At 41.8% G+C, this 26,180-nt stretch overlaps 1 protein-coding gene and 1 pseudogene across 3 annotated transcripts; both read left to right on the top strand.

Moving 5' to 3' along the window:
- Window positions 1–70: 70 nt before the first annotated feature.
- CUNH11orf54 (chromosome unknown C11orf54 homolog) lies at window positions 71–26,180 on the top strand. 3 transcript variants are annotated; one of them, XM_027410850.2, is made up of 9 exons: window positions 71–220; window positions 4,465–4,641; window positions 13,490–13,588; window positions 17,463–17,536; window positions 17,710–17,811; window positions 19,898–20,074; window positions 20,927–21,076; window positions 23,269–23,385; window positions 25,286–26,180. In XM_027410850.2, exons 2-9 carry the CDS (start codon window positions 4,587–4,589, stop codon window positions 25,457–25,459), a joined length of 948 nt encoding a protein of 315 aa, XP_027266651.1. In that variant the 5' UTR covers window positions 71–220; window positions 4,465–4,586; the 3' UTR covers window positions 25,460–26,180. The 3 variants fall into 3 exon arrangements, with proteins under 3 accessions (XP_027266651.1, XP_027266652.1, XP_035299349.1); XM_027410851.2 differs by having other exon boundaries at window positions 87–168; XM_035443458.1 differs by lacking the exons at window positions 71–220; window positions 4,465–4,641 and adding an exon at window positions 7,006–7,046.
- On the top strand, window positions 7,304–7,425 carry LOC113835172 (annotated as a pseudogene).

Raw genomic sequence — 26,180 nt, 5'->3', positions numbered from 1 at the left:
CCGAGATCTCGCGTGAGCTCTTAGCGGCGGGTGGGTACGAGAGCGCGGCTACGTGCTAGGCGTGGCTATGTGCGTGGACTGTGGAGTGGGCGGGGCCTCCGCGAGAGGCGGTACCGGGCTCGCCCCTAGGCTTTGAGCTGGCGGAAGGGAGCAGGACGTTGAACTTGGGTAGGTGAAGGGAAGAAGGCATTCCTGCAGGCGTGAAGACACTGCGGGTCAGGTGAGCGTCCGCATGTTGTGGGGCCGAGCCCACTGTGTGCGGAGTTCCCCCTCAGAGGAAGGGTGCCAGGTGCTTTGGGCACCCCACCCTTCAGGAGTTAGCTTCCAGCAGGCATGGGCTTCCTCCTTCAGATCCTGAGTTGACTCAACAGTGTAGGGCTAAACAGTTTTTAGCCCTACAGTACTTTCTTTTCAGTAGTGAGCTGCTTTGAGTTATTTTCCATGCTGCACCTTTGTATTGTATGACAAGCAAGCCAGCAGATCTGCTTGCCCTTAGTCAACAGTTGTTATCATTTATGATTGGACACGCCTTAAAAGTAAGGTCTTGCTGTACTTGCAAGCAGCCAGTGCATTCGCTGTAAGCTCTAAGACAGGCATCTCAGACTGTCACATTCAGGACCAGTGCAAACTTAAATTGCAGGGTCCTGTTCAAAACGAAAGTGACAAATAGCTGAGAACTGTGGCAAATCGCAGAACTGGAGAGTCTGAAGGAGGATTGCCAGGCCAGCCTAGACTATGTTTTCCCCATAAGTAAGGAAAATTTAGAATTATTAATACAAGTTTTACCATCTTTATGTTGTGTACTGCCAGGCGGTGGTGACTCATGCCCTTAATCCCAGCACTGGGTGTAAGGATCAGGCATTATGCTGGCCTGCCTCTTCCTAATAAAACTTCATTTAAGCTGTCTGCCTGGAATGTTTGTCCCTTGGCCTCGGTCAACCTCGCCCGCCATGAAACCTGCCAAGGTTCACCTCACTCTTTATCCTAACACTCTGGAGGCAGAGGCAGGCGAATCTCTGTGAGTTGGAGGCCAGCACAAGCTACACAGAGAAACCCTGTCTCAAAAAACCAAAAATAAAAAAATAAAAAAACCTTAATGAGCTTCTAGGCCTTTAATCCCAGCACTTGGGAGGCAGAGGCAGGCAGATATCAATGAGTCAAGGCCAATCTGGTCTACAGAGTGAGTTCCAGGAAACTGTCTTGAAAAAAGAAAAGAACTTAATGAGCAGAATTGTTGTGGGGCGTTCACCAGAGAAGAGTGTTCAGACATAGGTTAAAAGCCAATAGAAAAACTTTATTAGCCAGCCAGCAACCAACTGAGTGTTCGGGATCCCAGTGTAGCCCTAAGCCTTTCTCAGGGTGAGCTTATAAGCACAAAAATCCTGTCATGATTTGACCCACTCCAGTTAACATAACATCTAACCAAGCAGAACTATAAAAGCTAAAAAGCAAGGTTAGTACATTTAGAAACTGCCTCAGAGCTATGGATTTGGATTAGGCTTTTGTTTTAGTTTTGGCAGGTGGAGTTTTACAGCCTTAATGGCACTTCCATCGTGGAGTCAGTCAGTTGTACTAAGGTCTTAGGGCCTACTAAGATCATAAGGCCCAGTTGCAGAATCACTGCAGTTTGGATTTCTGCTTACTAACTTGTATAAGTTATGTATTTGTTACTGTATCTGAAACAATGTACCAAATTAACTTACTTGCTTTCCTTTTACTTCCTGATCTTTGCACATTTTGCCTGTAATCTGGAATTCTGCAGTACTGACTATCTGTGGACTCCCAAATATGGCAAGTCTACCAGGATTAAGTTCTAATGGGACATTAAAAACACTTTAGGCCTGGTGGTGGTGCACACCTTCATTCCCAGCACTCAAGAGGCAGGGGCAGGCCAACCTCTGAGTTCCAGGCTAACCAGAGTTACACAGAAAAACACTATCTCAAAAGAGCAAAAACAAACAAACAAAAAACCCACCTTATTCAGTGGGTGACCAGGTATGATGGAGGCTATACCTTGGCCCTGCTTATGCTTCAATATCCTGTGAGTTTTCAAACACAGTTCAAATGGAAAGTTGTTGGCCTAGAGATACAGCTCAATTATAGAGAGCTTGCTAGTATGCATGGCCTTGAGTTCAATCCCTGGCATCACCAAAAATAATAATAATAATAATAATAATAATAATAATAATAATAATAATAATAATAAAGGAAGGAAGGAAGAAAAGAAAAGCAGGACAGAAAAAACAAACAAAAAACCCCAACCTGTCCGTGTAGTTTGGTACATGTAGATTTATATGAATTCGGGGTCCTATGTGACTGTACAATTTGCACATCTGTGAAGCCAGACATGTGCTTGAACCTTACCAGTCTGGTACATCATAAATGCTTAATGGTTAACTAATAGAGCACCCATTGTGTGCAGTATACTTGGAACAGAGAAGATGAAGCTTAAGCATTACCAGTTCTGTTAGGTGCTGCAGGGTCACCCTGAACACCTCCTTTTGTCAGATGCTGCTGATTCAGCATGGGAGAGGGGTGCACACTGGCTTTACAGGGCTGCTTTTGAGTTTGTTGTGGTTGCTGTTGTTTGACTGTCCTATAACTCAATATGTAAATCAGGCTGGCCCTGATTTACCTCCTGCCCCTGCCCCCCTGCCCCCTGCCCCCTGCCCCTGCTGGAACTAAACATGTGCACCATCACCACTGGTTTGGATCTGCTTTTGAATTCTGTTTCTGCTATTTAACAGCTGGGTGATCTTGGGTAACTTCCACATTCTCTCTGATCTGTTTCCTCTTCTGTATAATAAGAAGTGTGCTGCAAGTCTGTCATGGATTTGGGAATTTTGAGAAGCTTTAAAGGGCCTGACAGTTTCTGACATATGCCTTCAATAATGGCACTCAGTGTTGTTGCCAAAGTTGGCCCATTGCTTTCTGCGTTGTTGCTCCCACTACACTTAGCTTCCTGTTTGTGCACCCCTGTTTCTGAGCCACCAATACCCTACCACTCAATCGGAAGAGTGAATATTAGCTAGAGGCCATTCTGGAGCCACTCTGACTTTATGAGGAAGCCTTTGCCTTTTGGTCCTAACCCAGTTCCACCCTCCACACACACACACTTTTTTTTTTTTTTTTTTTTTTTTTTTTTGGTTTTTGGAGACAGGGTTTCTCTGTGTAGCTTTGGAGCCTATCCTGGCACTTGCTCTGGAGACCAGGCTGGCCTCGAATTCACAGAGATCCGCCTGCCTCTGCCTCCCAAGTGCTGGGATTAAAGGCGTGCACCACCAATGCCCTTCTCCACACCACACTTTCTATCACATATTCTCCACTGCCGTCAGCCTGCCACAACTCTACATCTCTAAACCAGTTGTTCAGGCCGAAGCTCCCATAGTTGCACCTTTGTTTCTATTTTGGTAGAGATATAAAACAAACGCCTTCTTTTAAGAAGGTAAGGAGTATAAAATTAGGGATGTCTTTGGATCTAATTTGAATTCTTATTTCTGCTGTGGGCATAATTATCAAATGTGCTTTCATTTTTCTCCATAAATACTGAATTACATTAAAGCCAGGTGTGGTGCACGCACATAAAATCCCAGCGCTCAAGAGGTTCAATCAGGAGGAGCACTATTTCAGACTAGCCTGGGCCATACAGTGATCCTTGTATACATAATAAATAAATAAATCTTAAAATAATAATAAAGGTAGTCAGGCCAGCAAGATGGCTTGGTGGGTAAAGGTACTTACCATCACAACAGACTGTCTGAGTTCAGTCCCCAGCAACCACATGATGGAGAGAGAACCAACTCCTGTAAGTTAGCCTCTGACCTGCACAGGTGTGCTGTGGTGTGCACATGCACACAAATAAATAAATGTAATACGAAAAACAACTTATTTCACCTAAGACAACTAACTTGTACTTTAAATGTCAAATAGAGAGTAGGAAACAAATGATGTATCCTATGTCTTTGTATATACATAGAACTGTATAAACTCCTATAAATTGTACATACATACACACATGCACACATGTAGTAAACCACTTGTTTGTAATTCTTAGTACATATCTTTTGTTTCAAGGCCATATTCTAATCCTCTATTAGAAAAGCCCAGGTTCAATCTGAGTATAGCACTCAGCAGGAGATTGCTTTCCTGGCCTACCTGAGGCCCTGGTTCCATCTCAGTACTGAATAAACAGAAATGAAAAAGACTTAGCTGAGGCCCTGAGTTCTACATACAACACTCCCAGGAAGGGAGGAGGGAGAGGAGAAAACAGACTAAAAGGAAGAGAGAAAGAACAGTAGGAATGAGGTCCCTCACCTATCACGTGGAATGGACATGGTGTTGTGTTTGGGGCTCTAAGGGAGGCTTCGGGCACTTTGCCCTCCTTACATAAGTGAACTCTGAGGATATGGAACCTCGATGACCTTTGCCTTCATCAAGTAACTGAACTTTACTGTGCATTTCCAGATTCCCCCAAGGACTATTTGTGCTGGTGTCCTGTGAACTCTAGTGATAGTTAGCCAACAGCTAACTATCTGTGATAGTCAGCCAACAGCTGTGTGTGAGCAGCCTTGCTGGGAAGAAAGAAAATGGCTTGTATTGAATTTTCTTTCCATGTGCCAAGTCTGGAGGAGCTTGCTGAAGGTAAAAATATTAGCCTTGGAATTTTTTTTTAAATTTATTTATTAGTTCTAGTTAGGGAACAAGCTTGTTTCGAGTCCCTTCTCCCTCTCCCTCCCCTTACCCCCACCCCCCCTCCATCCACCCACCACTCCCCAGGCAGGGTAGGGCCCTCAAAGGGGGCTCTGCAAAGTCCACCAAATCTTCCTGTGCTGGTCCTGGGCCCTTCCCCATGTGTCCAGGGCCAGAGTGTAACCCTTCACGTGGAATGGGCTCTCAAAGTCCCTTCTTGCACCAGGGGAAAATACTAATCCACCATCAGAGGCTCCCTCTTGGAATTTTTTTTTTTAATTTTTACTTATTTATTTTTATGTGTATTGGTGTTTTGCCTGCATGTATATATGTTTGTTTGCGTGAGGATGTCAGATTCCTCTGGAAGAGTAGCCAGTGCTACCTCTGAGCCATCTCTCCTTGGGATTTTTGTTGTTGTTATTGTTGGGTTTTTTTGTTTTGTTTTGTTTTGTTGGTTTTTTTTGGGGGGGGGTTTCAAGACAGGTTTTCTCTGTATTGCTTTGGAGGCTGTCCTGGAACTCACTCTGGAGATCAGGGTGGCCTCGAATTCATAGAGATCCGACTGCCTCTGCCTCCTGAGTGCTGGGATTAAAGGTGTGTGCCACCAATGCCCGGTTTAGCCTTGGATTTTAAGGGCTGTCAGGAAAAAAAAAACAAAAACAAAAGATCCCTGAGATACTTATGTAACTAATTACCTATCTGGATCTTATTGAAATGGTACTTTTGATACAGAAATTTCCATTTCATATCTGTTCAGTATTTTTATTTTTAAAAAAATTCAAAATTCTTATCTCAAAAAATAAAAGAAGCTTTTATTTTTTTATAAGATTTTATTTATTTATTATGTATACAACATTCTGCTTCCATGTATATTTGCACACCAGAAGAGGGCACCAGATCTCATAACGGATGGTTGTGAGCCACCACATGGTTGCTGGGAATTGAACTCAGGACCTCTGGAAGAACAGCCAGTGCTCTTAACCTCTGAGCCATCTCTCCAGCCCCTAAATTTATTATATTTTTTTTTCTTTTCGGTTTTTCAAGACAGGGTTTCTTTGTGTATATTTGGAGCCTATCCTGGCACTTGCTCTGGAGACCAGGCTGGCCTTGAACTCAAAGAAATCCACCTGCCTCTGCCTCCCGAGTGCTGGGATTAAAGGCGTGCACCACCAACACCCAGCCGAGTGCTGGGATTTTAAGGTATTTTATGTAGTTTTATGTCATGCTTAAACTGTCTCGAAAAGAAACAAAACAAAACAAAATCCAGTCTTCGCTGGATTTTGCATACATATTGACACGTGTATGCATAGTTTTAAATTTTTTGAAAGGTGATTATAGATAAATTCAAAATTCATTTTGTTCCCAGCTGGTTCCTTCTCTGCTTATTCTCCTAGAAGTAACCATCATATAACATTTATTGTGATCTTGTTACTACCACCTTTATGCAATGAAAATTAGCAGAGGAACACACAGAATAGTGCAATATTAACAATATTCTTTAAATATATAGTTTGCTGGGGCTGGAGAGATAGGTCAGTGGTTAAGAGCACTGGTTGAACTCAGGTGATCCTAGTTCTGTCCCCAGAATGCACATGGCAGCTCACAGTTGTCTGTAATTGTCAATTTTAGGGGATTCAGTGCCCTCTTCTGGCCTCCTTCAACACCAGACACATAGATGGTGCCAGACATACATGTAGGCAAAACACTCACACATTAAAGATAGATAGATAGACAGACAGACAGACAGACAGACAGACAGACAGATAGATAAATAAATAATAAAAGTAAGATATATAGTCTACTATTGATCATGGTTCCAAATATACTTTGCCCTGCCTCCTAATTTACAGATTGTCAATTCACTTAAATTTGTGGATATTTCTTATGTTTTGTTTACCTTGTTCAAACAAGAATTTAAGGAAGTTCCCCCAATCTAAAGTAGAGAAGAAAAAAGATGGATGAGTGCACAAAATGAAGCCTAGAAGGTATGCACTCAAACCTTTGATGTCTCAGAGATCTGCCTTGTCCTTGATGTGGCTAGGTTCCATTCTGGGGTAACTTCTGTCTCTATAAATGTCCCTTACTTCTCACAGAATGCTGTCTGGTAGTTAACGTGTTCTTGAAGAGACTGAATCAAACATGTACCTGCTTTTTTTTTTTTTTGCATTCTCCTTATAATATCTTTTTTGATCCTTAACAATATTATGGTCAGGGCTGGAGAGATGGCTCAGAGGTTAAGAGCACCACTGGCTGCTCTTCCAGAGGACCCAAGGTCAATTCCCAGCAACCACGTGGTGGCTCACAACCATCTGTAATGAGATCTGGTGCCCTCTTCTGGTGTGCAAGCATGCATGCAGGTAACTGTATACATAATGAATAAATAAAATCTTTGAGAAAAAAAAAACAATATAATGCTCATAGGGCTGATGAACTAGCTCAGTGGACAAATTTAGGTGCTTGCAGCACAAGCATGACAACCTGAATTCCATCCCTCAGACCAACTTAATGAAAGAAGAGAAGTCCCGCTAGTTGTCATTCGTGTGTGCATGCATGAGTGAGTGTGTGTGTATGCATGTGTGTGTGCACAGCCTATAAATAAATGAAATACATGTATTTCTGTTAAATAGATCTGCACTGTAGCAGTCTCTCTTCCTAGCCATAGAAGATCCTGCTCTTGTTGGCCAAGCTGTCACTCTCTTAATTGGTATCAGATTCTGACTTTCACAGGTATCATTCTTCACTGGTAAGGAGCAGTGGGATGCCAGGTTATTGTACATACTTTTATAAATTAGTATTAAAATGTCTCTTGAACAGAGTCAGGAAGATCTCTGAGTTTGAGGCCAGCCTGGTCTATATAATGAGTTCCAGGACAGCCAAGGCTACATAGTGAGACCCCTGTCTCAAAAAACCAAGTAAAATAAAGTTCTAGCAGAAAAAAAAGCTCTAGAATGCTAAGAGCTCTATATTTGTAGTATGGCACAATGTACCTACAATAAAGTATAACATTTGAAGAATGTGAGCACCTGTACTTATGTATGGTGGTTTGAATAGTTATGGCCCCCAGAGATGCATGTGTTTTGAATGCTTGGCCCATAGGGAGTGCCACTGTTAGGAGGTGTGGCCTTGCTGGAGAAAGTGTGTCACTATTGGGGTGGGCTTTGAGGTCTCAGAAGCTTAAGCTAGTTCTCTGCCTGGTGCCTGTGGATTCATATGTAGAACTTTCAGCTCCTTCTCCAGCAGCATGTCTGCCTCCATGCCACCATGCTTCCTTCTGTGACAGTAATGGACCAAATCTTTGAAACTGTAAGCCAGCCCAATTAAATGTTTTCCTTTATAAGAATTGCCATGGTCATGGTATGTCTTCACAGAAATAAAACCCTAACTATGTAACTGCCATTCAGATCAAAATATATATCCAGCACCCTAGTAGGCTCCCTCATGGGCTTCCAGTCAGCCTTTCTATCCCCAGAGGTAACCATTATCCATCACCTTTGATACCTGCATTTGACACACTTAAAGTGAAGTCATGCAGTCTCTCCTCTTGTGTCTGGCTGGTGTGGCTTGAGGTCTCCTGTGTTGTTTTTTATCTGCAGCATAGTGGCTGCACCTGATCTCAGCTGCTGATTGTGCCTCCATGGCTGCTGCTGCCTCCCTGCTGAGAAGGTAGCCTAGGGAGACTTCACATCCCGCTGCTGCCATCTCAGCCACCTCCACATAGAGAGGCAAATATTGTTTTAACTAGGGCTCTATCTTCTATTTTACCAATAAAGACTCTGGAGCCAGATGCGGGAGTGAAAGCCTGCTAGCTCAGAGCTGCAGAGAAAGCATCCAGTTGACATTCCTGACCTTCCTCCTCCACCAGCTTCACAGAAAGAGACTTTTCTCCTGTCATGTCTGAAACAAAAACTCCTCCAACCAGTTGTTCCTGCCTTCTACTTCCTGTGTGCCCCCCCCCCCCGCCCACTGACTTCCCCTTACTCTCAATGGTTACTTTCAGTCAACTGGTTGCTTGTTCTGCCTCTTGACCTATGGTCAATTTTCTTTAAATATCACAATTTGGGGGTTATAATGTAGTCAAATATCCTGCAACACTTGTCTGTAACCTCCACTAAATATATGGCTTGAAATTCCTTTCATTAGTTTTTTTTTAAAAAAATTCCTTGAGGAAAGCTAGCCTTTACCTGTATGCAGTTCATTTCCTTTCTTCACATCTTAGCTACTGCTCTGTTGCTGTGACGAGACACCATGACAACAAATGACAAACTGTCCTTCACCTTATAAAAAAAGAGGGACATGCCCAGGGCTTAGTGAAGGCACCAAGGCAACTCATATAAAAGAAGGCATTTAACTGGGGCTTGCTTACAGTTTTACAATTTTTTTTTTAGATTCTATTTATTTATTATGTATACATCATTCTGCTTCCATGTATATCTGCACACCAGAAGAGGGCCCCAGATCTCATAACGGATGGTTGTGAGCCACCATGTGGTTGCTGGGAATTGAACTCAGGACCTTTGGAAGAGCAGTCGGTGCTCTTAACCTCTGAGCCATCTCTCCAGCCCCAGTTTTACAATTTTTTTAACAAGAAATTATTTTTTTATTAGTTCATATTAGAAACAAGCCTGTTTCACATGTCAATCCCTTCTCCCTCTCCCTCTCCCTCTCCCTCTCCTTCTCCCTCCCCTCCTCCCCCATCCCTACCAGTCCCCCACCCTATTCCCCCTCTGCTCACCAGGGAGGGTAACCCCCACAATGGGGGATCCCCAAAATCTGTCATATCATCCTGGGCAGGGCCTAGACCCTCCCCCATGTGTCCAGGCTGAGAGAGCAGCCCACCATGTGGAATGGGCTCCCAAAGTCCTTTCTTACACCAGGGATAAATACTGATCTACTACTAGAGGCCCCATAGAGTGCCGAGGCCTCCTCATTGACATCCATATTCAAGGATCTGGATCATTTCCATGCTGGCCTCCCAGACATCAGTCTGGGGTCCATGGACTCCCCTTTGTTCAGGTCAGCTATTTCTGTGGGTTTCACCAGCCCGGTCTTGACCTTTTTGCTCTTTACTCCTCCCTCTCTGCAACTGAGTTCCAGAATTCAGTTCAGTGTTTAGCTGTGGGTGTCTGCCTCTGTTTCCATCAGCCACTGCAGGAGGGCTCTAGGATCACATATAAGGTAGTCATCAGTCTCATTATAGGGGAAGGGTATTTAGGGTAGCCTCTACTATTGCTTAGATTGTCCTTGTAGATCTCTGGAAATCTCTCTAGTGCCAGATCTCTCCTTCGAACATATAATGGCTCCCTCTGTTATGGTATCTCTCATCCTACTCTCCTCTATTCTTCCCCCAACTCAACCTTCCTGCTCCCCCATTTCTCCTCTCCCCTATTCTTCTCCCCCTCTCATTCTCCCAGCTCCCTCTCCCCTACCCTCATGCTCCCAATTAGCTCAGGAGAACCTGTCCCTTCCCCTTCTCCAGGGTCCATGCATTCTTCTCTTAGAGTCCTCCTTGTTTCCTAGTTCCTTTGGTGATGTAGTTTGTAGGCTGGTAATCCTTTGCTCTATGTCTGAAATTCATATATGAGTGAGTACATACCATGTTTGTCTTTTTGTGACTGGGTTACCTCACTCAGGATGGTTTCTTCTAGTTCTATCCATTTGCCTGTGAATTTCAAGATTCCATTGCTTTTTTCCAATGAGTAGTACTCCATTGTGTAAATGTACCACATTTTCTGTATCTCAACATTCTTCAGTTGAGGGGCATCTAGGTTGCTTCCAGGTTCTTGTTATTACAAATAATGCTTCTATGAACATATGTCCTTGTTGTATGAATGTGCATTCTTTGGGTATATGCACAAGAAAGGAATTGCTGGCTCTTGAGGTAGACTGATTCCCATTTTCCTGAGAAACCGCCATACTGATTTCAAAAGTGGTCTTACGAGTTTGCATTCCCAACAGCAATGGAGGAGTGTTCCTTTTTCTCCACATCCTTTCCAGCATAGACTGTCATTGGTGTTTTTTATTTTAGCCATTCTGGCCAGTGTAAGATGGTATCTCAGAGTTGTTTTGAGTTGCATTTCCCTGATGGCTAAGGATTTTGAGCACTTTCTTAAGTGTCTTTCAGCCATTTTAGATTCCACTGTTGAGAATTCTCTATTTAGTTCTGCACACCACTTTTAAATTTCATTGTTTGGTGTTTTGGTGGCTAACTTCTTGAGTTCATTGTATATTCTGGATACCAACCTTCTGTCCGATGTGGGGTTGGTGAAGTTCTTTTCCCAATCCGTGGGCTGACATTTTGTCTTACTGACTGTATCCTTTGCCTTACAGAAGCTTCTCAGTTTCAGGAGATCCCATTTATTAATTGTTGATCTCAATGTCTGTGCTACTAGTGTTATGTTCAGGAAGTGGTCTCCTGTACCAATTTGTAAGGATCTCCCCCACTTTCTCTTCTAAGAGGTTCAGTGTGGCTAGATTAATGTTGAGGTCTTTGATCCATTTGGACTTAAGTTTTGTACATGGTGATAGATCTATCTGCAATCTTCTATATGTCCAAATCCAGTTATGCCAGCACCATTTGTTGAAGAGGAAATGAACAATTTTCTGGATAGATATCACTACCAAAATTAAATCAAGAACAGATAAGCAATTGAAATCGACCTATAACCCCTAATGAAATAGAAGCAGTCATTAAAAGTCTACCAACGAAAAAAAGCCCAGGGCCAGATGGCTTCATTGCAGAATTCTACCAGAAATTCAAACAAGAGCTAATACCAGTACTCCTCAAATTGTTCTACACAATAGAAGCATAAGGGACAATGCCAAACTCTTTTCTGAGGCTACAATTACCTTGATACCCAAGCCACACAAAGCACAACTAAAAAAGAGAACAAGAGACCAATATCCCTCATGAACATCGATGCAAAAATACTCAACAAAATACTGGCAAATCGAATCCAAGAACACATCAGAAAAATCATCCACCATGATCAAGTAGGCTTCATCCCAGGGATGCAAGGATGGTTCAACATATGAAAATCCATCAATGTAATCCACCATATAAACAAACTGAAAAAGAAAAACCACATGATCATCTCACTAGATGCTGAAAAACTTTGACAAAATCCAACATCCCTTCATGATAAAGATCTTGGAGAGAACAGAAATAACAGGAACATACCTAAACATGATAAAAGCAATATAAACCAAGCCAACATCAAAATAAATGGAGAGAAACTCAAAGTAATTCCTCTAAAATTGAGAACAAGACAAGGCTGTCCACTCTCTCCATATCTCTTCAATATTGTATTTGAAGTTCTATCTAGAGTAATGATACAACAAAAGGAGATCAAGGGAATACAAATTGGAAAGAAAGAAGTCAAACTCTCACTGTTCACAGATATGATCGTCTACATCAGGGACCCAAAAAACTCCTACCAGGGAACTCCTACAGCTGATAATCACCTTCAGCAAAGTGGCAGGATACAAAATTAACTAAAAAAAAATCAGTAGCCCTACTATATACAGATGATAAACACAATGAGAAAGAAATCTCAGAGAAACATCATGCTTCACAACATCCACAAACAACATAAAATATCTTGAGGTAACGCTAACCAAAAAAGTGAAACACCTGTACAGTAAGAACTCTGAGTCTTTAAAGAAAGAAATTAAAGAAGATACCAGAAAATGGAAAGATCTCCCATGCTCTTGGATAGGTAGGATCAACATAGTAAAAATGGCAATCTTGCCAAAAGCAATCTACAGATTCAACTCGATCCCCATCAAAATCCCAACACAGTTCTTCACAGACCTTAAAAGAACAATACTCATCTTTATATGAAAAAACATAAGACCCAGGATAGTCAAAACAACTCTGTACAATAAAGGAACTTCTGGAGACATCACCATTCCTGACTTCAAGCTCTATTATAGAGCCATAGTTATGAAAACAGCTTGGTATTGGCACAAGAGTAGACAGACAGACCAATGGAATCGAATTGAAAACCCTGATATTAACCCACACACCTACAAACACCTGATTTTTGATAAAGAAGCTAAATTTATACAATGGAAAAAAGTTTTACAGTTCTTTGATCATCACGGTGGGAAGCAGACAGGCGTGGTGCCAGGGCAGTAGCTAAGAGCTTTACATCCTGATCAACAGGCAGAGGCAGATAGACAGAGCCTGACAAGCAAGGGCTTTTGAAACGTCAAAGCCCGCTCCCTGTGTCACACCTCCTCAACAAGGCCACACCTTCTAATCCTTCTCAAACAGGTCTACTCCCTGGTAACTAAGCATTCAAATATATGCACCTATGGGGAGCATTTGTCTATAAAACAACGAAATAAGGTTAGTAATTATGGATATTTATATGTCATAGAATAGTACATTATATCCTTGACCATGTCAAAATCTAATTTCATTCATCAGTAAGGCCACTCCTTGGTGGTTGGTGGTGCAGATTAGTGGTAAACTATGTGCTTTGTGTGGAAGCCCTGGGGTCCATCCTCTTTTGTTTGTTTGTTTGTTTGCTTTTTTGTTTTTTCATGACAGAGTTTCTTTGTGTAGCCCTGGCTGTCCAGAAGCTCACTCTGTAGATCAGGCTGGTCTTGAACTCAGATCCACCTGCCTTTACCTCCCTAGTACTGAAATTAAAGGTATGTGCCACAACCCCTGCCCATCCCTCTTTTTTATAGTAAGTTTGGATGTGAGTCTAAAAAAGAAACTTTGAAGGAAGACTTAGTATATGGTGGCCAAATTTTTATCTGTTAAATAACTCCTTTGCATGTCTTTTATTAGTTTTGCAGAAGGGACTAAAGGACAACTTTGCTGATGTCCAGGTCTCTGTGGTTGACTGCCCAGATTTAACAAAGGAACCATTTACCTTTCCTGTAAAAGGTACGTAGTCTTAAAAAAAAATAAAAAATGGTTTTGGTTTTCAGACTCTTTTTCAGAAGCCAGTATTATTTTCCTCTATGAATAAAAGCTGTTTTTAAAACTTTCAGGCTCAGTTTGGCTAATTTCTGTGGGTCAGATTTCATTGTATGCCCTAGCAGAGTGTGTTTCAGATGTGTTCATAACCATTGATACTTTGGTTATATAACATACTCAGTAGGCTAAGATTTGAGAGCATAAGGATTTTGTTTTTAACTTCCCAAATGACTTATAAAAACTTCTGTTAGGGGGCTAGAAAGATGGCTCAGAGGTTAAGAGCACTGGCTGCTCTTCCAGAGGTCCTGAGTTCAATTCCCAGTAACCATGTGGTGGCTCACAACCATCTGTTATGAGATCTGGTGCCCTCTTCTGGTGTGCAAGCATACATGCAGGCAGAACACTGTTTACATAATAATAAATAAATCTTAACAACAAAAACCTTCCTTTAATTTTTGGTTGCATTATTTATCAAGCTCAGAAAATATCTTAAGACGCCTATATCTGGGGGCTGGAGAGGTGGCTCAGCAGTTAAAAGCACTTTTGCTCTTTTAGAGGACTCTCGGTTTCCAGCACCCACATTAGTAGTTCACAGCTGCCTGCAACTCTAGCTCCAGGGATCCAAGGTCCTCTTCTAGACTCCAAAGGAGTCTGCATTCCTGAGCACATATCCCCACACAAACACACATCATATACATGACTTAAAATTAAATAAGCCTCTTTAGGCTTATGTTTGATCCAGCTGTTAAATGTTTAGACCCCTTCAAGGAATTTGTCAAGTTTGAAGTGAGAAGGAGAAGAACTGGAATACTTGGTTGAGTCAAACAGTCTGCGTGTGACAGACTGGATTAGACATCCTGAGGCAGCAGCACTCCCATGTAAGGGCTAGCTCCAGCTCACTCATGAAAAAGTGAGCTTTCAAGAGGCTAGCAAACTCAGGGTCAGTCATAATCAAGGCAGGTGTGTTCAAAGTTTAACCTCCTCCGTTATGCCCTCTGGTGATGAAGGATTAAAGATCCCTGCATTTGCCCAGTGAGTTCAAGACCAGCCTGGTCTACAAGAGCTAGTTCCAGGACTGGCTCCAAAGCTACACAGGGGCTGGAGGGATAGCTCAGCCATTAAAGGCTAGGCTCACAACCAAAAATATAAGAGTTCGGCTCCCAGCCAAGCGTTGGTGGCGCACGCCTTTAGTCCCAGCACTCGGGAGGCAGAGGCAGGCAGATCTCTGAGTTCGAGGCCAGCCTGGTCTACAGAGCGAGGGCCAGGATAGGCTCCAAAGCTACACAGAGAAACCCTGTCTTGAAAAAAAAAAAAAAAAGACTCGTGCATTTTCTGTTTTTTATTATGTTAATTGAAATATTTGGTTAAAAAGTAATCTGCTTGGAACTCTTAGATGCTAGTCCTGCCTCTCGTGTCTATGAATTCTATTACGTGGAATAAGCCCCACAGTGTACCACATCCTTACATTCTTAGATACATTAAATAGGAAAGTTCAGCTTCATGTTGGGGAAGGGGGTCTTCTAACAGTCTGTGATTGTAAATAGACCAGATGTCAGTCTCTCTCAACACCTTGAAACCATGAGAGACCATCTTAAAAACATTGATTTTATGTGTATTAGTGTTTTGTCTGCAGGTATAACTGTTCACCTTGTGCATGCCTAGTGCCTATGGAGGACAGAAAAGGACACAGATCCTCCGAGACTGGAGTCATGGACTAGAGATGGTGTGGGTCCTGGGAACTGAACCCAGGTCTTCTGGAAGAGTAGTATCCATGCTCTTAACTACTGAACCATCTTTCCAGCCCCACTTAAACCTTGTGAATGAACAAACTAACATCCCCTCTTCTCTCTTCTCCCATGTAATCACCAGTAGGTTCTGATTTTCACTTTGGAAAGAGTAATTTGTTTTTCCAGATGCCTTTCTCTGTATAGCAGACTCTTTGTGATGCTTTTTCCAGGATCTTCCCCCCCCCCCCCCCCCCCGCCTCCACCTATTTTGTGTAATCATCTGAGTTTTTCATCTAATCTTGTCATTTTAACCAGGATCTAGCACCTTTGAAATTTGTCTCTACTAGCTCTCTAGGAGTTTTCTGTTGTGTGTGGCACATCTCTGCCTATGGCTCCCTTCTTACCTTTCCTGGTCAGCTAAGAGCCCTGTAGGAGTTCCACCAGCCACCAGCATCTCTTTCTCTCAATGCACAATCTGTGGATAATTTCTGCTCCTCCCCAAGTACAGAAGGCACCTGTAAGACTTTGCATCTCTCCTCTATATAACAGTAGGGCGATGACATGTATTTCAATGAATGATATCCTTGCAAGACTTCTCAAGTAAAAGATAATTTCTACTCTGCTTTAAGCAGTGCCTTCTCCAAAATTGTGTCCCACCTCATTGTCACAATAACACTAAAAATGTAGGTGGAGGGGCAGCCAAGGTGGCTCAACAGGTAAAGGCCCCTGCCGTCAAACCCAGTGGCCTGCGTCTGATCCCTGGCCTGCACCACCACACACATACAGAATAAATGTAATAAAGACAAAACGTAAGTAGAGGGGCTAGAGAGATGGCTCAGTGGGTAACAGCTCTTGCTTCTCAAGCATGAGGACCCAGGTTCAGATCACTCCACAAACTTAAAAACCTGAAGTAGTCATGTGTGCCTATAATCCCAGCATTCTGGAGTAGACACAAAAGGTTGCTGGGACTTGCTCCAGGTTCAGTGAAAGACCCTCAAGGAATAAGGCAAAGAGTGATAGAGCAAGTCTCTGGCTTCTACTTGTGGCATACATGTGTAATATATGCACATAAACACATATATTGTACATTCAAACAACACACTTGGATATATACACATATACATAAAACCAATCAATAAATATAGCTAAGCAGTGGTAGCATATGCCTTTAATCCCAGCACTTGGGAGGCAGAGGCAGGGAGATCTCTGTGAGTCCGAGGCCAGCCTGGTCTACAGAGTTCCAGACGGTAAGGCTGTCACACATAGAAACCCTATCTCAAAAAAAAAAAAAAACAATATATATATATAATATATATATATATATATATATATATATATATAGAGAGAGAGAGAGAGAGAGAGAGAGAGAGAGAACCTGGGGAGGGGACAGCTTAGTGGTAGGGTATGGTTTTAGCCCTGGGTTCAGTCCCTCCCACAGAACAACAGAATACCTACACAACTATAGATTTACACACATAAATTCTTCCTAGCATCCAAAGGTGCTAGGGCTTGTGCCGGGCGTTGGTGGCACACGCCTTTAATCCCAGCACTCGGGAGGCAGAGGCAGGCGGATCTCTGTGAGTTCGAGACCAGCCTGGTCTACAAGAGCTAGTTCCAGGACAGCCTCCAAAGCCACAGAGAAACCCTGGCTCGAAAAACAAAAAAAAAACAAAAAACAAAACAAAGGTTATCGATTTGTATAAACAACTCAGAAAGATTTCTCAGCATGTATCTAAAGCAAATGCACTAAAGCAAAATGTTTTGAAAATTTCAATATACAACTTATGCCAAAAAATAATATTTTTTTAAAAAAAAATGAAAATGCCATTGGTGAAGGGAGATTTTTTAAGGGACTAGGCAGATGAATTCTAGAAATTTCACCCAAAAGTTGGCCCCTGCCCTCTCAACCAGTTGTCAGTATGCCATCAGCCACCAAGCCACGCTCAGTGATGATGTCAGTGGAGTTGGAGCAGGACCAAGCAGGGACCACTTTCAACTTCTCTGTTAGTTCCAACACTGAGGTTCTTAATCTGTTCCTACTAAGTTAGTGTCTTCTGGAATTTTATATTTGAATGATATGTTTGCCTGCTTTTAAGATGACTTGTGTTTTTTAGGCATCTGTGGGCAAACTAGAATTGCAGAAGTAGGAGGTGTGCCTTACTTAATGCCTCTTGCAAACAAAACAAAAGTAAGTATGCTTTTATTCTTTGTATTCACAGATGATAGAAACTGGGTTGACTCCTGATTGTCACTAAGGCCACCGGTGAGTGTGGCAGGCAGGCGAGGAAGCAGTGGACTATTGTAAAATATAAACCAGGAAATTGTTATATTACAGCTTCAATAACTTCTTCCTTTTTATAGGTTTATGACCTAAATGAGATTGCAAAAGAAATAAAGCTGCCTGGAGCTTTTATCCTTGGAGCAGGGGCAGGTCCATTTCAGACGCTTGGATTCAATTCTGAGGTCAGTTTGTGTATAGTATTGTTATTTTGTTCATTTGACATTTGAGTTATTCCGTGGCCTGGCAGAATCTACTTTTAGCTGTGAGTGGCAACTCCTACATGTAGTTCTAGCACTTCAGAGGCTGAGGCAGTAGGACTGTGCAAGTTTAAGGCCATCATGGGCTACATAGTGAATTCCAAGCCAGTCAGAAGGGAGAACTTCTCTCAAAGGAAAAAACAAAACCACCTTCTTTTTGAATTGTAAGTAGCTGATAACTCTCCAGATTTGGGCTAGTTGATACTCCAATTGATCCAATGCTAATGAAGCACCTACCTTTACTTTCCAGTTTTTAAGGAACAGGTTAAGCCAAAATGGTAGCTAGGGGTGTGTTTGTGTGTGTAGTGTGTCCTTGTTTTTTGGGACAGAATCAGGCTATGTAGTCCAGACTGGTCTCAAATTCATAGTCCTCCTCCCCCTGTCTAGTTCTGGGATTGTCATGTTCACTGCACACCTAGTGATTTTTATTCTTACATATATCTAAGATCCCTCACTTCTCCACAAATCCTTGTTTTTATATAAAAGCAACTTTGGATTCAAAGAGAAATGATGGGGATAACTCTATGTTAAAAACCAAATACTGCCGGGCGATGGTGGCGCACACTTTTAATCCCAGCACTTGGGAGGCAGAGGCAGGTGGATCTCTGTGAGTTCAAGGCCAGCTTGGTCTGCAGAGCGAGTGCAGGATAGGCTCCAAAGCTACACAGGGGGGGGGGGACACAAAAAACAAAAAAAAAACAAATACTAAGAAACTATCAAAGTTGAACCATTGGCTATTTATAAAAGTTACTGGCTAGTATTAGTGTGTGCCATGCATACTATATATGCTGTATTGTAATATGCTTTGTGTCAGATGATAGTAAGATACCACTGTATAGTTATGTCTCAAGAACTCTAAGTTTGAGGTAAAAAAACCAAATACTAAGAAACTATCAAAGTTGAACCATTGGCTATTTATAAAAGTTACTGGCTAGTATTAGTGTGTGCCATGCATACTATATATGTTGTATTGTAATATGCTTTGTGTCAGATGATAGTAAGATACCACTGTATAGTTATGTCTCAAGAACTCTAAGTTTGAGGTCAGCCTGATCTAATAGCCAGCCAGGACCACAGAATATGACCCTATCTTAAAACATAATTAATTAAATAAGAAGACATTTTGTCAGGTGTTATGATAGACACGGTAATACCAGAATTGAGGAGAGAGGATTGTATCTAAGTTTGTGAGTCCCGTGCCAGTGTAGCCTTCTTAGAAAGTTACTAGGATATACAGCAAGAGTTGTCTCCAAAAAAGAAATATTGTAAACATTTTATAAAACTGGGGATGGGGAGAGAAGTGGCTCAGAGGTTAAGTGGCTGCTCTTCCAGACGACCCAAGTTCAGTTCCCAGCACCCACATGGCAGCTTACAACCATCTGTAACTCCAGTTCCAGGGATCCAGTGCTGCCTTCTGGCCTCTGTGAGCACCAGGTATGCCATACATAGATGCAGGCAAAACACTTATACATACAAAATAAATGACTCTAAAAGAAAATTCAAAAACCGTATTATAAGATGTTTGTGTTAGATGTCCACAGCTGTGACAAAATAATGGAAATAGATAGTTAAAAGGAAACACTTGTTTGGTTCATGGTTTCAGAAGTTTCCAACGTGGCTGATTTTTCCCAATTGATTTGACCCTTTGGGGAGATAGAATAGCCTAGTGAGGAAGACGTGGTGAAACAGCTTCTCACTGTAGTGCAGCTGGACAGCGGGAGGGGACAGGGGTAAAGCTCCTCCCCCGACAGACCATTAATTAGTCTTTTCTTGAAGAGGCACCAGGGAATGATCATGTTGTTCTTGTTTGATTAGATTACAATTTGAAATAAGGGTAGGGAATGTACGCCACTGGTAGACCCCTGTCCTAGCATGAACAAAGGCCTGGCTTCAATCTCCAACCCCACAAAAATATATGAATATGTTGGGAAAGATACCTGGGGTAAAATTTCTTAAAGTCTGAGAAAACATTTTACTCGTTAATAATCTAAAATTAACTTTTTATTTCCAGTTCATGCCAATTGTTCAAACGGCAAGTGAAAACAACCGTCCTGTGAATGAAAGCTACTTTGCCCGAATTAACCCTGCAGATGGAAGTTGCCTGCTGGAGAAGTACAGCCAAAAATATCACGATTTTGGATGCGCACTACTGGCTAATCTTTTTGCCAGTGAGGGCCAACCTGGCAAGGTGATTATGCCCATCAGAACATAGCATTCAACATACATAAAGTATGTTGTCTCAGATAGCAAAATTTGAGCTTTTATTGCCCCCAATATAGTTCTCCCAGGAAAATCAGATGTGCCAATGCCAAAGCTTTTATATAGCCTAATTTAATTAAATAATAAAATATTCAGAACAGTACAGAGAAAGACAAAATCTTTTTTTAAACCAAAGTTACGACTATTACTTAGTAAACTGGACACTTTTCTGAGTAGAAGATACTAGTCTAGGGTATTGTCACTTGCACAAAACAATAAGATTACACCTACGTACAGGTAGTAAATAGGCATTTATTTCAGAATAGCCGGCATTGTACTAGAAGTGGTGGTAACAAAAACAAGGAGAGGATAAGGAGAATGAATGCCTGCTTGATCTCAGAGTAGCCTCTGTGAGGACGTAGGTCTTGAAAGAAGAGCCTCTTCAGCTACTTGAGAAATGAAATAGAGTTTTAAAAGCAACCAAAAATGTAGAGAAACCTTGTCCAGAGTTAACAGGAAGTGAGACCTTGTAAACACTCTTCAGTCCTCATTACCAGCAATGAAGCCCATTAAGTCTGACAGGTAATCCTCAAACTTTCCCCACCTTGGAGGGAGGAGAGGAGATGAGAGAGAGAGAGAGAGAGAGAGAGAGAGAGAGAGAGAGAGAAAGAGAGTTAATTAAGACTCACAAGGACTGAGACACCTCAACTCTAACCTGTGTGTGCTGAGCAGACAAGAATATTTACCTGGTGGAGTAAGTTTTATAATTGTCCATTTAGGTAGTTATCTACATAGAATTCTACAGTTTATACAGTTCTGTGCACCATTTCGCCCTCTGCAGGTCATTGAGGTGCAAGCCAAGAGAAGAACAGGACAACTTAATTTTGTGACTTGCATGAGGCAGACTCTAGAGAAGCACTATGGAAACAAGCCTGTGGGAATGGGAGGCACTTTCATTGTGCAGAAGGGGAATGTCAAGGCCCACATCATGGTAAGGGCTGTGCATCTGCCTGCATAGCACATCAGATTTTCATGTTTTGAGGTGGGGGGCAGAGTTTGGCTGTATAATTCAGGCTAGTCTCAAACTTACTATATAGACTGCATTGGCTTTGGATTACCAAGCCATTTGCCTCAGCCTCCTATGTCATAGAAATTTTCCCCTCTGTTTTTGTTGTTGTTCATTTCCTATAAATTTTAACTCTGACATTTTAGTAGATTTTTCCACTTAAAAAAGAAAGAAGCTGGATGTTGGTGGCTCACACCTTTAATCCCAGCACTCAGGAGGCAGAGGCAGGCAGATCTCTGTGAGTTCAAAGCCAGCCTAGTCTACAGAGTGAGTTCCAGGACAGGCTCCAAAGCAATACAGAGAAACCCTGGCTCGAAAAAAGAATAGCAGCTTGATATGGTGGTGTATTCCTTTAATCCCAGGACTTGGGAAGCAGACCTCTGTGTGTTCCAGGCCAGCCAGAGATACCTAGTGAGAACAACATTTAAATAGCAGTTACATTCATTTTCTCTGCTTTGTCTTTTGCCATTTGGTGATCAAACCCAGGAACTCACAGTCACTTTACCACAGAGCCATATCCTTAGCAATGATGAGTCTTGTTATTGGTTTTTGCTTTCATGGGTGGGGTGGAATTCTAGGGATGGAAGCCAAGGCCTTACACCTAGGAGCAAGGACTGTAGTGCTAAGCCACCCTCAACATTAGGCCAAGTTCTTAGATAGTCTTCATGAGTACTGACAGCTCAATCTTCCCTAAACACAGTGTACTTTGTCATTCCAATTTCTCAGTGTTTTTATTATTATGCATGGTGTATGTGGAGGTCAGAGGACAATCTGAGAAGTCTGTCCTCAGGCTGAGAGTTGCCTGCTCTGGAGGCGGGAGATAATAGTTTAATGCCCAGATCCCACTTAAAGGTAGAAAGAGGAAACAGACTCTGTATTGACATTGCAACACACACGCATCCCCATTCTGCACACAGACATTAATAACCTTTTTTAAATAGAAAGTTGGGCTTTGTCTTCCATCATAGGTTTCAGGGATCAAATTCAGGTCACCTTGCTGACATGGTAAGGACTTTTGTTCCTTTGAATGTAACTATATATGGTGTAAAGATTACCTTCATCCCTTTGCATGTGTGTGTACAGTTTTCCCATTGGCTGGTGTTGGCACTCTTGTTGAAAAATCATTCACCCAGGCAGGAGAAATGACTTAGTGATTAAGAACACTTGCTACTTTTGCAGAGGACTGGCTTCCGTTTTCATCCCCCACATAGTGGCTCACAGCCTTCATGAACTCCAGTTCCAGGGGATTGAATGCCCTCTTTGGGATCCATGGGTACCAGGCATGCACATAGTGCACACACATACATGCAGGCAAAACATGAAAACACATAAAAATAAAAAATGATTATCTTTTTCCTGCTGAAGCAAATTGCTGATACCACTCTTAATTTCTTTCAGAAATTTTTATAGTTTCTACATATGATCTCTTACCTCCTTGTTTAAGCTTATCACAAAGTATTTTATTCTCTTTAATGCCTCTATCAACTTGTAGAGCCTTGTTTCTCTATCCACTCACTTGCTCTTCCTGGCAGCAATTGTATGGTACAGATCAAACGCAGAAGAACTGGGGCTGTAGCTTGCAGAGAGGCCTTGACTAGCATGTGCAAGGCCCTAGGTTTGACGCCTATCACTGAAGAAAAAACAAAAGACTAGGGTGGAAGGATTGAACAGGAAAACTGGATAGCTCTGTGATAGAGTGCTTGCCTAGAAGCCAGGAGGTCCTGGTTTCAGTCCACAGAATTGCAGAAGAAACATATTTTAGAATGGTGAGGGGCTGGGGCCATTGCTTGCATAGAGTATCAACAAGTCCCCAGGTTCAATTCCTGATATCACAAGACATTAAATTAAAATCACACATAAAACAGAAAATATCTACAGCAGAAAGACTGAGGGTTCATGAAAAGTAAAAGGAGATAGTAATTGCCTCCCTCCTTCCATTAATTTAGGAATAAGTTTTAGTTTGTATAAATGGGTTGACTAGCCTTAGAACTGGGGTAGGTAATTAATGCCAAAACCAGTCAGTGAGATGTATAAAATTTATAATGAGATATTTTAAACATTTTTTTAATTCTTATTTAATATTCAGTGTGTTTTCCTGTTTAACAATTTTGTTGTAGCCAGCAGAGTTTTCTTCCTGCCCATTGAACTCAGATGAAGCTGTCAATAAATGGCTACATTTTTATGAGATGAAGGCTCCTTTGGTTTGTCTGCCAGTTTTTGTCTCCAAAGACCCGGTGAGTCTTCATTTGCTTTTTATACTCAGTGATAATGCTTGGTACTCATTTTTAAAATATTTATTTATTGTGTGTGTGTGTGTGTGTGTGCGCCTGCGTGCGTGCGTGCGTGCGTGCGTGCGTGCGTGTGTACACACACTTGTGAGCTCCACATGCTACAGCACATGTGTGGGGGTCAGATAACACTTTGTGAGAGTCAGTCCATATGAGTATACAGATCAAACTCAGGTTGCCTGGCTTGGCAGCAAGCACTTTTGCCAGCTGAACCATCTTGTGAGCCTCATATGGGTTTTGTTATTTAAGCATGAGGATAGCCTTGTGGGTTATCTCTTTCGTTTTGGGGGGTTTGACACAGGGTCTCTCTACACAGCCTTGGCTATCCTAGAACTCACTATGTAGACCAGGCCACCTGCCTCTAATTCTTAAGTGCTGGGATTAAAGGCATGTGCCATCACACCTGACTTTTTTTTTTTTTTTTTTAATTTCTTGACCTCATGCATCAATCCAAGCCACAACCAACTCCTTATGCCAAGGATGACCTAGAACTTCTGGTCCTCCTGCCTACATCTGCCTCCAAAATGCTGAGGTTACAGGCATATGTCACTATGCCCAGTTTATGGGAACTGTCCTAACAATGAGGGAATATGTGGCTTTCTACACTGAGCATTGGGCAGAGCAGACTTTACCTTCAAGAAAGTAAAAGAACAGATATTTTAAATTACACAGAAGTTGTTCTATTAAACAATTAAAGAGCTTGGCATGGTGGACATTACTCCCAGCACTCCCTAGGATCTCTGTGAGACCCAAGCCAGCCTGGGCTACAAAGTAAGACCCAGTCTTAAGAAAACAATAAATAATAACACAGCACAAGATTTAGGTCTCCTGTCTTTATGTTTGGTGTTCATCATATGCTAATGCTACAGACTTGAAAAAATGTGCTGTTAGCCAGTTAAAAGTGTCTGCCAAAATACTGATGGGCAGGCCTTGGGAGCCAGTGACTGTGAGATGATCAGTTAAAAGATTACCAATGACAACATTTTGTAGTAGTAGAAATATTGTAAATGTGTCTGTTGACACACTGAGTCCCTGAGCAGAATGCCACATAGATATCATAGCCAAAGCATTTAAGCTCTCAGAGTCAGAGATCTTAAGCTATACTGTAATTTTGTAAAGAAAAAAAAAACTAAATTGTATTATTTTTATGTGTATGGATGTTTTGCCTACATGTGTGTGTACCATGTGTGTGCCTGGTGTCCCTGGAGGATATAAGAGGGTGTCACATTCCCTGGAACTGGGTTACAGATGACTACAGCATGGGTACTGAGAATTGTACTTGGGTCCTCTGGAAGAGCAGCCAGTGCTCTTAACCGCTAAGCCACATCCCCAGCCCCCTTTGTTATTAATTTTAAAATAAGCAATATGCAGAACAGGGTAGAAAGCTACAGTTGAATAACAATGTTAAAAGTCTTCCCAGAAGGACATATAGGAAAGGAAAGGAAGAAAAAGAGGGAAGTTACACTTTAGTGACTGTGACTGACTACCCTCTTGCATCCTTGGCTTTTCTTTTCTCAGCATGTGACTCCATTGCTTACTTAAACACTAGTCAGCTGGAGATATAGCTCAGTAACAGAGCCCTCACCTGGTGTACATAAAGCCCTGGATTCAAGCACCAGCACTAACAAAAAATTTAATCACAGGTGCCTATGATCTGTTATTCAGGAGATACAGGTAGGAAGATTGGGAGTTCAAAGCTGGCCTCAGCCACATAGGAAGTTCCTATCTCAAAGCAACAAAAATAATTTTAAAAGACTTTGAAAAAGTAACAAAAGGCTTCTCCTTCCCCTTAAGTACATTGTAATCAAAATAATTTGAATCCATACTAACAAGACTGTTATCCTAGGGGCTTGATTTGCGACTGGAGCACACTCATTTCTTCAGTCATCACGGAGAAGGTGGACATTACCACTATGATACTACCCCAGACACAGTGGAGTATCTTGGCTACTTCTCACCTGCACAGTTCCTTTATCGCATTGATCAACCCAAAGAGACCCATGCATTTGGGAGAGATTAAAGCAGCTGATGCTTGCTTAGAAGAAGAAATGATTAGCTAAAGTTAAATCACTAAGGCAAGAACTGATGATACTAATTCAAGAATCCAGTACAGGGACCGGGAGAGAGTGCTTCCCTAGCAAGCAAAACCCCAGCTTAATCCCCAGCACAGAAGAAAAATAGTAAGAGTAATTTCACTATGTAAACACTTTCTTACGCCATTTGAAATGCAAGAATATGGATACATGATACTCATACTTTGCATCTTCATGTGAAGAAGATTATTGGGAACAGGAATACCTAATTAGGAATACCTCTTGGCTCCTCCTTAAACTTCAATCTTATGCCAGGACCCCAACGTGGACTTAACAGGATGATGGAGGAAGGATGGGAATCCAGACACCTGTTTGTTACTCTTCCCAATGTGACTACATTCAAGAAATCTTTTTATGCTTTTCAAAACAATGACACTATTGCTGTGTGGTGGTGGTTAGTGTGTGCTGATGATGGTTAGAAAACTATTGCTATTCTGTACTATAGAACCTGTGATCACTATACTGAAATCAGCTCTCCAACCTTGATAATGTTGACAAGGTGTGAATCCAGGAACTCCTTAGAACTAAGCCATAAATGTTCTGATTCTTTACTTTGTAATGCGCATGTCTTGTGAGTATAAATCCGTAAATTATTTTTAAATAAACATGATTTTGAGGCAAACCTGAATAAAATCATATTTAATGATA

Source organism: Cricetulus griseus, chromosome 4, assembly GCF_003668045.3.
Source record: "Cricetulus griseus strain 17A/GY chromosome 4, alternate assembly CriGri-PICRH-1.0, whole genome shotgun sequence".
Taxonomy (NCBI): domain Eukaryota; kingdom Metazoa; phylum Chordata; class Mammalia; order Rodentia; family Cricetidae; genus Cricetulus; species Cricetulus griseus.
Note: the sequence above shows the minus strand (reverse complement) of the source record. Positions and strands in the feature narration are given on the sequence as shown.

What these genes read in the sequence shown, in the direction of transcription:
- CUNH11orf54 (XM_027410850.2), top strand. Translation starts at nt 4,587, where the DNA reads ATGGCTTGTATTGAATTTTCTTTCCATGTGCCAAGTCTGGAGGAGCTT. An exon ending in ATTTACCTTTCCTGTAAAAG is followed by an intron (nt 13,589 to 17,462) that starts GTACGTAGTCTT and finishes TGTGTTTTTTAG; the next exon opens with GCATCTGTGGGCAAACTAGA. An exon ending in CGCTTGGATTCAATTCTGAG is followed by an intron (nt 17,812 to 19,897) that starts GTCAGTTTGTGT and finishes TTTTATTTCCAG; the next exon opens with TTCATGCCAATTGTTCAAAC.